This window comes from Periplaneta americana, chromosome 2, assembly GCF_040183065.1.
Source record: "Periplaneta americana isolate PAMFEO1 chromosome 2, P.americana_PAMFEO1_priV1, whole genome shotgun sequence".
Classification (NCBI taxonomy): domain Eukaryota; kingdom Metazoa; phylum Arthropoda; class Insecta; order Blattodea; family Blattidae; genus Periplaneta; species Periplaneta americana.
In genome coordinates, this window is record NC_091118.1 from 72,148,671 (window position 1) to 72,166,278 (window position 17,608).

The 17,608-nt window shown below is 37.6% G+C and overlaps 1 protein-coding gene across 1 annotated transcript in view; it reads left to right on the forward strand.

The window, feature by feature from the left end:
- The window catches only part of LOC138695280 (uncharacterized), an 815,404-nt gene extending 798,500 nt beyond the window's left edge, over positions 1 to 16,904 (forward strand). The window contains exons 10-12 of the mRNA XM_069819716.1: positions 11,854 to 12,046; positions 14,568 to 14,763; positions 16,161 to 16,904. Of these exons, the coding sequence (XP_069675817.1) occupies positions 11,854 to 12,046; positions 14,568 to 14,754 (380 nt within the window). The 3' untranslated portion in view covers positions 14,755 to 14,763; positions 16,161 to 16,904. The remainder of the gene's footprint in view (positions 1 to 11,853; positions 12,047 to 14,567; positions 14,764 to 16,160) is intronic.
- Positions 16,905 to 17,608: the final 704 nt, after the last annotated feature.

Below are 17,608 nucleotides of genomic sequence, written 5' to 3' on the forward strand. Positions count from 1 at the left end.
AAAATTATCGCAACTCCTTAATTATAAATACGATCCATTAATTTATTTACAATTTTTGTTCGAAGTAAAATCAGGAATCACCTCCATAAACTGGGGGATAACTTCTTAAACCACCCTGTATATGCATGGAAACACAAAAGTGAATGAGCATGTAGAGACATTTTCTAAGTATTCATGTGGTCATGTTAATTCTGGAGGCTTCATTCATTTATAGTTTTCTGCCCAAGGCCAGGTCCTTCATTGTAAATCCAGCATTCTCCAATCTTATCTCTTTACCGTCTTTCTCTTCGTCTCTGCATACTGTCCATACAGGGTGATTCATGAGGATTTGCCGTCCCTTACAGAGCTTATTTCCGAAGACATTCTAAGCAAAAAAGTCATATAAACATGTGTTCTAATCTCAATATTTTCAATGTTATACAAATTTGAAATTGATCGTAAAATACCTTTTTTCTTTTGTTTTATAGGTAAAAAAAATATATTACAAATAGAGAATGAACCATTCAGAAGTCTCATTCTTTAATTGGCTAGTATTCTGAAGCTAAAAATGTGTTGCTAATTGCTTTGTACAGATTTTGTTCTTCAATTTTTAACTAAAAATGACATCATTCTTACGCACTAATCACAAAAATTGTTACAAATCATATGATTTTAGGAACTTGATTCTTTACAGTTTAAGTATGCATCCTAATGTACAGTTTTAAAGAATTTACAAGAGTGGCGTGATTTCTAACAATTGTTGTGATAAATGCGTAAGAAAATGTAATATTGTAGTTAAAAATTGGGGGAAAAAATCTGTACGAAGCAACTATGGAATTCACAACACATTTCTAGCTTCAGAATACTAGCTAATTAAAAGAATTATATTTATAAATAGTTCATTCTTATCTGTAATACTTTTTTACCTTTAAAACGCAAGGATAATGGCATTTTACAAACAACTTCAAATTAGTGTAATTCTAAAAATATTGAGATTAGGACAAATTTTTGTATGACATTTTTTGCTCAGAATGTCTTTGGAAATAAGCTCCGTAAGTGACGGTAAATTCTCGTGAATCACCCTGTATAAAGAATAAACCATGTTGGATTCGTGATGCGTGATGGGAAAAGGTGGTACGAATATGGGCTTCTCATTGGCTACTGAAGGAATTGTCCTAATTTGAAACAAAGCCACAGTGGACTTCTCTACATTTTGATTCTAAAGTAGCCTACACAATTAAGTGCTATATTCTCTCTGTTCTGTCCGTTTTTGAACCTAAACAGTTCCAGAATCGCATTCAGCACACAAAATTCTATGAGAAACAATCAGTATCTCGAAACCGCAAAAACTGGAGTTGTCTAAATTTAATACTATGCTCCTTATTTCATTTGTAGCAATTTGTCTCCGTAGTTACTAAACCTGCTGTTAAGCCAAGTAATTTTAATGGTATCAACTACCATTCCACGGCAATGGCACTTTTAATTTCTGGAAGGCTTCGGAGTGGGCGGTACAGACCCCATTACGCATACAATTCAACTGCACATTGTACAATGACATTCAAAGATATCTGACCTACAATTTTCTGATCGTGTAAGCGAACTTTCTAATCACGGCATAAGTCAGAATCAAAGATGTAACAAATTGGGAAACTTTTAAATAGTTCCGCTAGTTCTCAATAGGTGACAGAAATAGTGGAAAAGGTAAAAAAAAGTATATTATTATAGTGTACCGAAGTACATATGATATTTCCATGCAGAATTTCTGCGTCAACATACGATGAAAGAGTAATGGAACGGAGAAAAATTCTCTCCGGCGCCGGGACTTGAACCCGGGTTTTCAGCTCTACGTGCTGACGCTTTATCCACTAAGCCACACGGGATTCCACCCCGGCGTCGGAAGAATCGTCTCAGTTTTAAGTTCCAACTCTTGGGTTCCCTCTAGTGGCCGTCCTCTGCACTACGTCATAGATATCTATGAACCTAGGACCGAAGTCCACACATGTGCTGAGGTGCACTCGTAATGAGTGACTAGTTGGCCGGGATCCGACGGAATAAGCGCCGTCTTAAATCACGAAGTGATTTACGCATATCATATATTATTATAATGTACCGAAGTACATATGATATTTCCATGCAGATTTTCTGCGTCATCATACGATGAAAGAGTAATGGAACGGAGAAAAATTCTCTCCGGCGCCGGTGTGACTTAGTGGATAAAGCGTCAGCACGTAGAACTGAAAACCCGGGTTCAAATCCCGGCGCCGGAGAGAATTCTTCTCCGTTCCATTACTCTTTCATCGCAAAAAAAAAAAAAATTGTTGGGAAGAATTTATGGTGTAGATTAAGTATAGGTTATTCCATAATTGACAGTATCAGCTATTTCCCGCTAAACCCAATCCTTTTTACAATAATTTTTCGAGGGGGTGATATTTTTAATTCCATAATGCAAGTATATTTATATACTATTAGTGACAATGACTGTTATCTTCGCCATCTCTCCATAGAAGTAATAACTTAAAGGAACAAATCATCGATCAGTATGGATTAATAGCGGTCAAGTATCTTTGAACGCCAGTGTACATTTACCTATGGGAACAAAATTACCCTTGTTTAAACCGGGAGTATTTGCGTTGAATGCAAATAAAGGGGTAGTGGCATGCTAGGAACACCCCAAGGATCCACAGCCAATTGCGTAGTTAATGACAAATTAAAAGCATGCATTTTCCTTCTGCAAATGTATGTTTTTAACAAAAACTAATTTTCTACACACACCGTATTTTTCAATGCTAGAAGAGGGCTGACTGGTGAAATGTTGGTCGTTTTCTGTCAAATATCTCATTTTCGTTTTCTTATTAAAAATGAATCAGCAATCCCTTCTACAATGTTGAGCAAGATTCAATGCTCTGCTGCGCTCGAAAGCAAAATATTACGCATATACAGGATGGAAGGTAAGGTAGTACACTAATTGACAGGGGCCATAGAACTCGTTATTTTGAGTAAGTTTTGTCAAATAAAAAAATTATAGGACTTACGAATATTGAGATAATTACAAGTGTTTCGAAAGAGCTGACGGCAATTGCAAGATGTCTCAACGCCGCATAAGTAGTACCCCACACCCCATGCGGTAAGCGACTTGAAGGGGGTGGGTTAAGTTCAACTACCTTTCACCTTATATACCTTGCAGCAGGTGAGGAGAGAACGGCAGCAAATAAATGTACTGAGCTTCGGTGCAATACTTCGCGAGCTAATTTGGGGATAAATCTTCCCACAAAAGTAACCTACATAAACTCCGGAAGGGACGTAACTGTTATTTGTTTAGTTTGTGTAATTTAATGTCAGAAAATGTAAATTAATAACTGAATGAACAAAATAGCTCTATCCGGGCGCAGTTCAACAATGAATGCAGAATTATCAACTTAGAAAGCAATATACTCGTACTAACAATTCAATAGTACGTATGGCGTAATAATTTTAATGTAAGCAAGAAATACGCACAGCAATAACAAGTAATAACGTGAAAATCAAGAAATTATGTCCAAATTAGTAAAAACACTTAGGATTGAAGTTCCAGTTACAATTAATTAAAAAAATAAAACTGATGTAACTTTGTGAACAAGATGTAATTAACATTACAGTTTGTTGTTTTACGAATCACTAATTCTGGGCGTTAATAATGAAATAAAGACTAATAAACTCTGTAAACCACATTCCACACACATCTTACAGGTGCTGTTCAAAATGTCCATCATCAGCGTGCGTACAACTTCCACATCTTCTAGTCTATTTATGACGAACTCTGGCCAGTACTGGGTGTTCAGTTCAAAGTGTGTCATGGCTCGCTGTATGCCGTCACGTGGCTAGTCAATGAGCCTAGAGAATTCAATCTTCCTACACTTCCGCAGAGGTGTATTACTTATCTGCCAGAGAAGTTGCCTAGCAAGTACGGCGTTCATTCAGAAGAGTACTTACCGATACGTACGGTAACGCCGGTAGTGGCAGGAATGTGAACTGTTTCGAAACATGTACTGACTTGTGAGGTGACTTTTTTCTTACTGTCGGGATATGAGGAGAGGGTTAAGACGATTACTTATGTATTTGTTGACATTAACTTCGACGGTCAACATGGACACGGAGCATTTGATTTGTATTGTGGAATGTTGCCGTACGCAACCGATGATAACAAATACCCTGCGTACGACTGGCCGCGCAAAACACAGTTCGAAAGAGGTTATGGTAGCACACAGACAGTACAGACCGCCATCTGTTGCTACGACGTTCAAGTTATACCGTACACGTTCTCAAGTTCAGATTGAACGCCTTGATTAATAGGCAACTACTCTGACACAAAAGCTGAAACTCGTTTCAAATCGCTGACTCATCAACAGTGACGTCATGACACACTTTGAAATGAACACCCAGTAGTTCTTCACTGTTCCATATTTCTTCCGCTCCCTGGATCATGTCTAAGTACTCACGATTTGTGAACTATGTCATCTCGTAGTTTTGAAATAAACTGTATCGCTGTACGTTCAACTGCACACAAATGCAATGTAAACATCACAACAGCTGATCAGTTGCAAGTACTAGGCAAGCTGTCTGCCGTCCGGACAGTGATGCCAGATTTTTAGAACTTCTGTACGTGACCCGACAATCAATGTTTCCAATATTTCTTCAATCGATTAATTCGAAATCTGTGAATTTTCCAATTAAAATACTGCTGCAACGTGAACATAATAAACGTTCCCTTCGTTGTTATACAAGAAATTAAACCGTATTTTAAACAGAATTCGTAAAATTCGCGATCGAAATGTCGGTAAAAAAGTATTAATTCTTCAAAAACCTCGCAAAAACGAGCAAAATGGTATTATACTTTTTGTTCGTTATATTTCAAGGAATCACATCGTACAATTAATGTACTACCTTACCTTCCAACCTGTATATAAATGGTTGCACCCTTGAACTTCAATTCCCTGCAATTTTACAAGCTGTTTTCTCACACTTTTTTTCAGCCCATTTCGTCAGTTTTTGAGTGTAAAATCTCATAAAATTTTGATGATAGGAACATTAAATTTTTACATATCCATATACCTTACTACTCGTAGTTTCTTATTTGTGTATCATATTGTACAATTATATTGCAATTATTTAGTATTATTAATAAGCATAACATTAATAATTGTGTTAGTGCATTATTATGGCGGTGTACCGTTTTTATCTTATTATTATTATTATTATTATTATTATTATTATTATTGAGTTCGTCTCACTCGATCGTCATTCTGCGAGTTGAAATGGCAGAAGTTCGTTTTCTGTTGAAGAGATTTTTTATTTTAATAGGTTATTTTACGACGCATTATCAACATCTTAGGTTGTTTAGCGTCTAAATGAGATGAAGGTGATAATACCGAAAGTTACTCAGCATTTGCTCATATTGAAATGAGGGAAAACTCCGGAAAAAACCTCAACCAGGTAACTGGCCCCGACCGGGAATCGAACCTGGGCCACCTGGTTTCGCGGCTAGACGCGCTAACCACTACTCCACAGGTGTTGACTGTTGAAAAGAGGTTAGTCACTAGTTATGGATACATGAACGTCCTGACACAGGAATGACAATTAGCATCATACGAGAACACTTTATAGAACGAAGTTATGTATTAACGCAACAACAATAAAATCAGTATATTAAGTAGTATTCAGTTTTGTATTAATTTTCATTCATTCAGTGTTCTGCCCAAGGACAGGTCTTTCACTGCAAGCCCAGCTTTCTCCAATGTTTCTTATTTTCTGCCCTTCTTTATGACTCCTCATATGATTCATATATCTTAATAGTCGACCTGGTTGGCGAGTTGGTATAGCGCTGGCCTTCTTTGCCCAAGGTCGCGGGTTCGATCCCGGGCCAGGTCGATGGCATTTAAGTGTGCTTAAATGCGACAGGCTCATGTCATTAGATTTAGTGGCATGTAAAAGAACTCCTGCGGGACAAAATTCCGGCACATCCGGCGACGCTGATATAACCTCTGCAGTTGCGAGCGTCGTTAAATAAACCATAACATTTTTTTTTATATCTTAATAACATCTATCATTGATATCTTCTTCTGCCCCGAACGCTTCTCCCGTTCACTATACCTTCCAGAGCATTCTTCAGTAGGCAGATTCTTCTCAGCCATTGACTCAAACCAATTCCTTTTCCTCTTTCTGATCAGTTTCAGCATCATTCCTTCTTCACCCACTCTTTCCAAGACATCTTCATTTCTTATTCTATCTGTCCGCCTAACACATTTCGCATGCTTCTATTCGCTTCTCTTCACTTCGTCGTAATGTCCATGCTTCTGCAACATACAATTCCACACTCCACACAAATCACTTCACTGGTCTCTTCCTTAGTTCTTTTTCCAGAGGTCCGCAGAAGAGGCTCCTTTTTCTATTAAAAGCGTCCATGGTTATTGCTATTCTCCTTTTGACTTCCTGGCAGCAACTCATGCTATACTGCTTATAGTACATTCCAAGCAGTGGCGGCTGAACCCACTTTATCTGAGTAGTGCCAGAACATTTAAGTCGGAAACGAAAAGTAACAATAATATTGCATCGTTTTATATCGTGAATATTTTATATAAATAATAATATTAATAGTTTGAGAATAAGGTGCTTAGGAAAATATTTGGGGCTAAGAGGGATGAAGTTACAGGAGAATGGAGAAAGTTACACAACACAGAACTGCACGCATTGTATTCTTCACCTGACATAATTAGGAACATTAAATCCAGACGTTTGAGATGGGCAGGGCGTGTAGCACGTATGGGCGAATCCAGAAATGCATATAGAGTGTTAGTTGGGAGACCGGAGGGAAAAAGACCTTTAGGGAGGCCGAGACGTAGATGGGAGGATAATATTAAAATGGATTTGAGGGAAGTGAGGTATGATGATAGAGACTGGATTAATCTTGCAAAGGATAGGGACCGCTGGCGGGCTTATGTGAGGGCGGCAATGTACCTTCGGGTTCCTTAAAAAGTAATAATATTAATAGTAATAATAATAATAATAATAATAATAATAATAATAATAATAGAGCTAGTAATAAAGTAATATAATAAATTCACGGAAATAAACTCTTCTATAGGCCTAATTGAATTCTATTTTTCTGCAATTTTCAGCAAAGATTTCAACGACTTTCTAGCTAAAATTCTGGGAATCTTGCTACCATAAGTGAACTAAATCCATCACACCTTTCTTAGATCAATGTCAGATGCATTTCAAAAGAACACGATGAAAACAGACGATAGAATTTTTAATATCACATCAACAGATCTATTTGTTTTTTTGCATAAACATTTTAGCACCTTCTATTTACATATTTATGTTCAAATCTAGAGTTAATCTTTCCATATGTACTTACTTTCTCTTTATCTTCATATGATGAAGAAAGTGTATTTTATAATAGAGTATTTATTTTATTCATAATTTATTGTTTCTCATCAATACAGCACAATGACATGCATAATTATATGACTCCAGATTCCGCACTGTTTGCCCTACGCTCGCGCTATTTTCAATAACATATTTGCCGGGAAGAAAGTTAGCCCTGGCATGGAAAAAATATTCGTTATTTAGTGCTGCCACCTCGAATCGAGTTGTCAACTGAATGGCACGGATAATACCTTCCCTCTTGACCTTTGCACCACTATGAAGCTCCATCGACTGGATTTAAAAACACTTCTCCACATGCCCTTACAGAGGTAGTTGGAAACTAGCTCGAATGACAAGGATATGTAAAGTGTACAGCCTTACAGCAGCGCATGAGCGGGCGAACGGCATTGTTACTCTGACACGGTGCGGCGCGGTAGTTCAAATCGACGTTCTGCTGAATTCACTCCATGATAAATCCATATTTTTTATAATACTTGTGATCTTATAGCGGTCTGAATATAAGTTAAAAATTAGATTTGATTATATTTTATTTAGGCAGTAACATGGCACGAGGGCACTACCCCTAAAGCCGCCCCTGATCTCAAGTATTTGAAGCTGTCCACTTACTCTACTGCCTCATTTAGAATTCGGAAGTTTACCTCCTGCATTTTTCTTGCTATGACTATGGTCCTCGTCTTATTTGCATTTATCTTCATTCCATACTGTTCACAGCTGTCATTTAGCTCCAGTACTATATATCCCTTAATATCATTTTCTCTTCTGCTAACAACGCCATATCATCAGCAAATCTTATGCATTTTATTCTTCTTCCTCCTTATTATCACTTCTCCCATGTTCTGAAAATCCTCCAAGTAGATCTTGAACAGTATAGGTGATGAAGGACATAGGCCTATAACGTATTCATCTACAAATTTCACTTCTGACATTTCTTCTCCTATCCTGATCCTGATTCGTTGTTTCATATACAGATTACTGAACAGTCTTCTCTCTTTCCAATCCACAACTATTTTCTTTAGGATCCCCATCAGTTTATTCCAATCCACTCTTCAAAGCCTTTTTCTAAGTCCACAAATACTACATATAGCCTACTTCTTTCTTCTTACCTAGGTATATGCAATAGAAATTATTAAGACTTCTCATTTCTCATACTGATATTGATAAATTGTACCTGTAATGCAATAGGCCCCTGATTTCTGGTGTGAAGCCCCTCTAGTTGTCTGTAGCGAGAGAGGAAGATTTGATTGATTCTTTTTCCAGGAAATACCGCAGTGACTACGAAGCCATTGGCTGCGTTCAACCGGGACAGCGCTAATTCAGCTATTCATTTTTGCTGTGTCACAGCAGCTGTGAATGGCTGAACGACCAGATTCCAAAATGTCCGTTGTGTTTACAAAGAAACATTCCATTTGTTCCTCTACTTCGAAATATAAGACATCATTTATTGTTGCCTACCCTCCACTGTCACTGGCTTGAAGCTAACTTGAAGCGAAAAAAAAATTCCTACGAAAAATGGCGGCAGCTATTTCAGCGCTGTCTGTCAGCTAAGCGTTCAATGCGATCGCTATTTCAGCGCTGTCCCGGCTGAACGCAGCCAATGTCATACCATGTCTGCTTTGCTATTGTCGAGCCCCTACCACGCCGTAGCGGAGAAGTAAAAAATATGTTCCCAAATTGAAACAGCGGAAAGCCGCCATTTGTGTGGTAGAAAACGCGCGGGATTTCGAAACCGCTATTTGAATACGCGTTGTATTGCTTATCCGAAAGCTAAGTGTTTTTGTTTAAAGGAACAACACTTCCTTTCCGATATACCTTTAATAACGTGTTTCTGCTGTCAGCAGAGTTGCTAGGTTCCCTGCGAGGGAAATGGGGATATCAGAAGCTACCTTAAGACGTTAGACTTATCATCACTTTGTCATAAGATTAATAGTTGTTTTTTACAAAGTAGTGTTCGCGTTCTTTTAATGTAATATTAGCCTCCTTGAGAAACACTAACATACGAAGAAGACACAGTACAGTGAATACTATAGGCTAATCCTTTTTTCTTTTATTAACCACTAATATATTTTAACCATTCGCTATTAAATTAACTTTGCAACTTTTCTTTTTCGGAACCAGTACTGCAACAGTATTTCTGACAGTGAATCCATGTTTAAACATATGTAGTTCACTAAACTATAAAACGCAGAAATTGTATGTGTCTGTTATTGGTGTAAAAAACGATATCAAAACGCTATTTTTTTTGCCACTCAACGCACTTAAAATAGACAATGGTTATTAATTGCGAGAGCAGCGACTAGGTACCGAAACGGATTAATCAACAATGAGGTAGAAATAGGGGAACTATTATCTTGCCAGTAGAGTTGCCTTACGGCAATCAGCTGGGTTACCTTACAGACTTACTAAATTTCCGCGGGTTACCTCTATGTTTCCAATGTTACCATTTGAGTCAATATATAAATAAAAATATCTGATAATAGGAAATGCATAGGCCTACTAACGTGTTTAAATTAAATTCTAGGCTATTATTTCTCAAATCGGGATGTTTATCAATCTCGACCCGCTTTATCGGGATTCAATCAAGCTGTCAGGCTTGCATCATTTTCATAGGGACTCTGAATGTGAATATCCATAACGACGGTTAATAAAAAAAATTAATGTCAACTTTTTAATTTAATCTGTAAGTTAAATTGCTGTATGAAATAAAAAACCATTATTATTATTATTATTATTATTATTATTATTATTATTATTATTATTATTATTATTATTGGTGGTGGTGGTGGTATAAAAACTGTTTCATTAATCCGTAACTAAGACAAGAGTTACTTTCAATCAGGTATAATAAAAAAGTAACTTTTTGTAATTTATACAGTTTCTGTATCTCAAATTCGGCGAATAATTATTCATGTAGCCTATGCACTGAAACAACAGCTGTTTGAAGAAAAGGAAGGATATGGAGTGGATGAAGGACAATAACAGTTTATAATAACGTAGTTTGAAAGGTAACAACTATCTTCGAAATGAGTTGAACACACTGAATGATTCATTGTAGGGTAGAAATTCTCTCTGCGGATTGCACAGGTCTATCCATTTTCGGTTAAGGGAATCTTTACTCAGAAGAAACCTGAAGCACAAACAGTCGTATAAGTACAATAGTTTGTTTCTGTAACATAATACGGAGCAAAAATCATTGTAGAAATTAAGGATTAACTAATAAGTGAAATGTAACATTCCTTCCTTCCTTATCTTTACATCCGTGTGCATTGCTGCAATTAAAAACAGCACACGAAAGAACCATACTTATTCAGCTCACCATAACAAATGGCCGCCCGTCTGCTGTTCAATTTGGGAGCATAACGCCAGCGCCTGTGAGCGGTCTAGCGGTTATTTAGGAAGTCTATGGCCCAATTGTATAAAATTCCCTGACTAAAGATCAACTTTGATCGAAGATCGAAAAGTAAACCGAGTTCAGACACTTCTTCTATTGTATAAAACTTTTCTGCGATCAAATTACCTTGGTTCAAATGCAATCTAAGTTCACATGAAAAGGATTTGGCAACATCGCATAAACAGGTGAAATACGTGATGCGCGACCATGTTATACAGGTTTGTTCAGTGTTGCCAATCTAGCGATTTTAACTCTTTTTCAACAACAATTTCTTTTAACTTTTATATTGCTTAAATAGGGATTTAGTGACCTTTTTAGCACCCCATAGTGACAAAATTTAATCTTTCTTTGTTGATAATGAGAAATCTAGCGACTTTACAATTACTTTTTCGCGACTTTCCGTATTACACTCTGTTGGAGACACTGTTTTTTTTTGCAATGTAAATAATGGCGGACAATAAGAATAAGGTTGACTGTTCTCCAAGTTGTTATCATGTTATGGTGTTTGATACTGCTAAACATAATAAAGCTTTATAAAACGACAATTTTCGTTTATTAATACAGTTAATTGAACATTTATGAATGTACCTATCATAGCCTATCCATTAATAATTAATGGTTGTTAAAAACATAATATAATTATAGGTTATGTTATTTGACACTGCTGAACACGATAGAGCCTTATAAAATATAAGAATGTTTGTGTATTAAGGCAAGAAATTGAAAGAAATATATATATGAATGTACCTAACATATCTATTAATATTAATAATAATGGATATTTTATTTGCACAATCTGTCACTCGTATATTTCAAACAGAAAAGAAATAACTGAACTTGGATCATCTAACTTAATCGGAGAAATTTCTTCACTCAAAGTTGACTTCAGTTTGAGACAAATTAATCTCAGATTAGACTTTATACAACACAAAATTCCAAGTTCAGCTGAAACAAGGATCAATTTAACCTCTGATCTAAGATTAAATGGTTTATACAATCGGCCCTATGTCTGTTGTAGTCGTTAAGGTGTGTTTCCTGAGAGACAGGTCCTTGTGTTTCAGTCTCATGCCGCTTCGCGTGTCTGAACGGCGGCGCCTGCGTGGGTCCGGACCAGTGCGAGTGCCCGCGCAACGCGACGGGCGCCACGTGCGCTGATCCTGTGTGCGACCCACCGTGCGAGAACGGCGCCACATGCAGCGCCGGCAACAGATGTCTCTGCGAGCCGGGCACCTCTGGCACGCGCTGCGAGAAAAGGTAGAGTGCGCTTGACTGCGTAGTTTGACATCTGATGTCACTTTTTTTTTCTACTACACTCTCTACATCAGCAATAGTAAAAAGGTAAAGGTATCCCCGTAACACTCCATGATGGCACTTGGGAGGGCATGGAGGTAGAGTCCCATGCTTTCCATGACCTCGGCACTAGAATGAGGTGGTGTGATCGGCACCACGCTCTGACCGCCTTTTACCCCCGGGAAAGACCCGGTACTCAATTTTATAGGGGGCTGAGTGAACCTCGAGTGCGTTCTGAAAGTTTGGCAACGAGAAAAAAAATCCTTTCACCACCTGGGATGGAACCCCGGACCTTCCAGTCCGTAGCCAGCTGCTTTACCAACTGAGCTACCCGTAACAAATATAAATAATACTCCAGAGGAAATTAAACGCAGAATATACAGGATGGAAGGAAGGCGATAGACCAAAATTTTAGAGGTGATTCTACACGTTAAATATTCATTTATTTCATTCATAATATTCTGCCCAAGGACAGGTATTTCACTGTAAACCCAGCATTCTCCAGTCTTTCCTATTTTCCGCCTTCCTCTTGGTCTCCGCAAAAGATCCATAGGGGAGAGTCGGTTAGTATCGGACAGCGGGTAATATCGGACAGTGAGTTTTTTTCATCTACCACACGATGATAGTACCTGATTGACATGGTTACGTTTCTGTGATGTCGCATAAAGAAACGTAACCATGTCATTCAGGTACTACCATATGGTGGTAGATGAAAGAAACGCACTGTCCGATACTACCCGATGTCCGATACTACCCGACTCTCCCCTATATCTTAATGCCATCTACCATCTGATATCTTTTTCTGCTCCGAACTCCCGTTTACCATTCCTTCCAGTGTTCCGCAACCTTTTTTTACTCACGGCACACCCTAGACAGGTCTAGACTCAACACGGCACACCAAAATGTTAATCCCCTCCAAAATATATGATGTGGCTTTCTTAATATAATTACGTAATGTAATCAAATTTATTATTATTGTTATTATTATTATTATTATTATTATTATTATTATTATTATTATTATTATTATTATTATTGTAAAACAGAAATCGACTCTTGCATTTATTTACAATTTTTGAACTTTAATTCACTGTAGAAAGTAGGCCTACACATTTCTATTACTAATATTAAAGTAAATAACTCTACTCATACCTTCAATGTGATACTTGAACCTGCTTAGCTGTACACAGGTGGCTGATCCGCGGCGGAATTGTTGACAGTACAAGCCTAATTTCTTCATCATGGATTTGAGTCTCTCCCTCTTTGATGTTTTAATTTCATTTAACGTCGAGAAGCCCAGTTCACACGTATATGTAGTTGAAAATTACATATTAACTTTTACTACTTCGTGCATAACAATTTTCAGAAGAGATGGCAAAGACTTAGCAACAATGGCTTCGCGATGAATGAGACAATGGTCGCTCCGTATGTTAGAATATATTTCACGTACTTTAGCCAAGAATCCTTTCATAGAAGCGGCTCCATCTGTAAAACGCTAAAGCAATCCTCCCATGTTAATTCATTACGGGCCACATATTCATTAGTTGTACGAAATAATTCTTCACCGGTTGCTCGCTCTGGCACTTCTTTACACAAAAAAAATTGCTATTACATCCCCTGTACCGAATGTAGGAAAGAAGTTGTGCGTCATCGCTAATAACGGTGGACTCGTCGATCTGAAGTGAGATCTTCTCACTGCTCTTTATTTTCTTCTCCATAATGTCTTGGATGCCACTGGATATGTCACTAACTAGGCGGTTAATTGTGTCATCAGAGAGAGGATTTTAATTTCAATTTAATTTTATTAATTTCTTGCAATAATAGGTAAAAGTTCGCGTCATACCTCTCACCTTGTGGAGGCACACCGGTTGCGGAACACTGTTCCATTGCATCTTTCAGAAGGCAGTTTCTTCTCAACCAGTGAACCAGCCGATTCCTTTTCCTCTTCCTGATCAGTTTCAGTATCATTCTTTCTTCACCCACTCTTTCCAACACAGCTTCGTTTCTTACTATGCCTGTCAATTTCATAAGCTCCATCCTTCTCCATATCCACATTTCAAATGCTTCTATTCGCTTTTCTTCAATTCGTCTTTATATCTATGTTTCCTTCCCACACAATGTTACACTCCACACAAAGCACTTCACTAGTCTCAAACATAGTTCTTTCTCCAGAGGTCCGCTGACAGCTTCCCTGACCATTGCTGTTCTCTTTTGACTTCTTGGCAGCAACTCATGTTACTGCTTATAGTACACACCAAGTATTTGAAGCTGTTCCTCTTAGCCGCGTATGTGAATAAACAAACTGTACGAATATGGAGTCGAATAAACCCATGTGAAAATTCACTATTGCTGCTTGCTGTTGTGCAATCCACATTTACATGTCACACCACTAAATTTCACCTTACGTATTTACTCAAACACTGTATTTGTGAAACACAAACTTCCCCACGAACCGTCCTCTAGTAGCTCTTTTCTCTCGTTGCAGGAAATGCGAATACAGACCTTATCAAGAGCCGTACACAAGGGGCTTCCGGCGTCTAGTGAGCAGGCGCTATGAGACCAAGTGCGAGCCCTGGGGCTGGAAGACCTGTGTTCGCAACCAGCCTGAGTACCAGACGGTCTATAAAACATTCTACCGCACAGTGTACAAGTGCGCAGATAACCACCACTAAAACAGCGAGGTGAGCGATACAGTCGTCCGTTGTTTTTACCATTGTATTCATTATGATTAAACGAAGGTTAATTATTGCTGAAAAACGCCCTATCTATCAGTCTGCCTAATTTATCTATAATTAAAGAGTCTATTTCCAAAGTGACTTTAATCCACAAATAAGAAACTTCAGGAAACAGCTTTCTTTTAAATAGGACCTTCATACTTAAGATACATCTGTGAATTTAAGCACGTAACTTTATGGTCTGCATCTGAATGGTGATAACTGTGTTACTACAAAAATCCTGGAAGCTTGTAAGGGGGAGAACTGGGTTGATGACTTCTGAAGTTAGGTCACTTTAACACTAAAATAACGATATGTAATATTTTCTAGAATTTAAATGGTGGAAAAAAGTGTGTAAATTTATTATAAAATACTTATTACTATTTTGGGTGAACGTTATTGTAAATTGAAGAGTCCACTGCAAGAATGATGGATGTCATTTGGAATACATTTTGCAGGAGAAGCAATTGAAAGTTTGAAATGCTTAGCGCTCAAAGCTTAACTATGATTTTCCGATCATTACTGGACAATGACTATCAGTGTTAATGTCATATAACTCTCTATGTACATTCTATATGTCTTAATTAAGCTATGCATTGACAGTCTTGGTTCATTTTCGACAAGAAAGTGACATCCATCATTCTTGCAGTGGACTACATCAAATTTTATAATGTATCGAAGTACATATGATATTTCCGTGCAGATATTCTGCATTATCATAAGATGAAGAATGGGTAGAACAGAGAAAAATTCTCTCCGACACCGGGACTCGAACCCGCGTTTTCAGCTCTACGTGCTGACGCTTTATCGACTAAGCTACACCGGATTCCAATTCCGATGCCGGATTGAATCCCTTCAGTTTTCTCATGTATTGTGTCACAGAATATGTGACAGTGGCACAATGTCCAACACATTATAATGTACTCATCATATGGTAACGCAGAATACCTGCACGGAAATATCAATTCTACTTCGGTACATCATAATAATATGATACGCGTAAGTAATCAGAGATTCAAGACGGCGCTTATCCGTCGGATCCCGGCCACTTAATCACTCGTCGATATGTCCGTCTACAGATCCTTCCATCTGTCTGTCCATCTATTCGTTTGTCTCTATCCGGTCCGCCGGTCCGCGCTTCTGTCCTTCCGTCTGTTTGCTTGTCCTTCCGTCCATCCTTCTGTCTGTCTGCGCCTACCTAGCTACCTACCTACATGCCTGTCTGGCTATGTATGTTCGTATCCTTCCATCCATCCACCCACCTGGAGCATGGAGCATTATAAAACTATAACTGCATTGAGTGACAAAAATTCATTTTGATTAATTGCTCTTTTGCTGTTCTGAGTTTTGCACTACTTTTATAGTTTCAGGTTATCATCTGCAAGTAGACGTTATGACGTAATCAGTAAGTCATAGTGGAAGAAATCGAGACCAAAAGCTTCAGTCCATATCCAGAGTGGGAAATTTTTGGCATCGAAGATGAAACCTTTTTCGGACGCTCTATGAACTATTCATCTACCATGTGAACTTTGTACTGAAACACGGAGGAGAGTGATCGTCATTTGTCACATCAATGAAGTGTATGGTAAGAATGAACTGATTATACAACTTTCGGGATCATCCTTTGGAGCGAAGACAAAAGAAAATGTAAACATTTTTTCCAACAAGTCCAGGCTCGGTAGATTTAGTGCTTCATCCAGATTCATTTTATGTCACTATATATTTTTAACAACTAGGGTGACTGTTTAATAGATTAGTGACGTAAGTAGTATTTTCCCTTCAAATGTGGTTTATTTTGTTGTTTCTTATGGTTTAAACGGGAATAAAAATAAATTTACCACTTGTAATTGAGGTAGATTCATACTTGCTCTTTGTACTTCTCTGTGTTTTCAGAGTAAGCAGTTTTCAGCTGTTTTAGTATTTCTTTTATTATTTGTTTTTGTAACTAGAATACGGAATGATTCCTTAGAGATGCGGATTGACTGATAGGAAATTACTCAATAGCAGTGAGATAAATGGCCTAATAGTTTGGAGCCAACATAACTCCTTAACTCTAGCAACGATATTTATGAATTGTAAGTTCATTTCTTCTGCCCTTTAATTGACATTAGAAGTAATAATAATAATAATAATAATAATAATAATAATAATAATAATAATAACAATAATAATAATAATAATAATACGCATATTTCATTTGAATATATGAAACTATTGTCTTTAAACGACACTGATACCTGTATATATATTGTGGTTATTAGTTCCTTTATTAATTTCTTGATAATCTCTGAAAATATTTTCATCGGTTTCATCTTACATAGACCTACATATCACACTTACGGCTGGTTTCTTGAACATAATTAAGTATTCATACAATATAATGATTATGTATTATGCAGGGTGATTAATAAATACCTGTAAAAGCTTTGTGGGTGTAATGTAGAGGTAAAAATAAAACTAAAATATTCTATACAACTTTTTCTGCAAATCCTTACTTTCAGAGTTATGATGCATAGTGCTATATCTTGCCAGGCATCAAAAACATGGGCCAGTAAAGCCTTCGGCTGTGTCACGTTCGCCTACATAGCGACTGCGGTAGATGTTTCTTATTCGTACATCCACTACATTTGATTCCGACCTGATAGGACTTTGTGTAATGTACGAAGGACTGTTTAGTTGTGTGGCACTGTTGCAGTTCCTACAGTCACCACGTCCCATAGGTACACATTCATTTTGTCGTTAGTTCAATAGGCTTCAGTTGTGTACGGTAAAATAGATCGAGCAACACCAGTTGCTTGGCCAACCAGGTCAC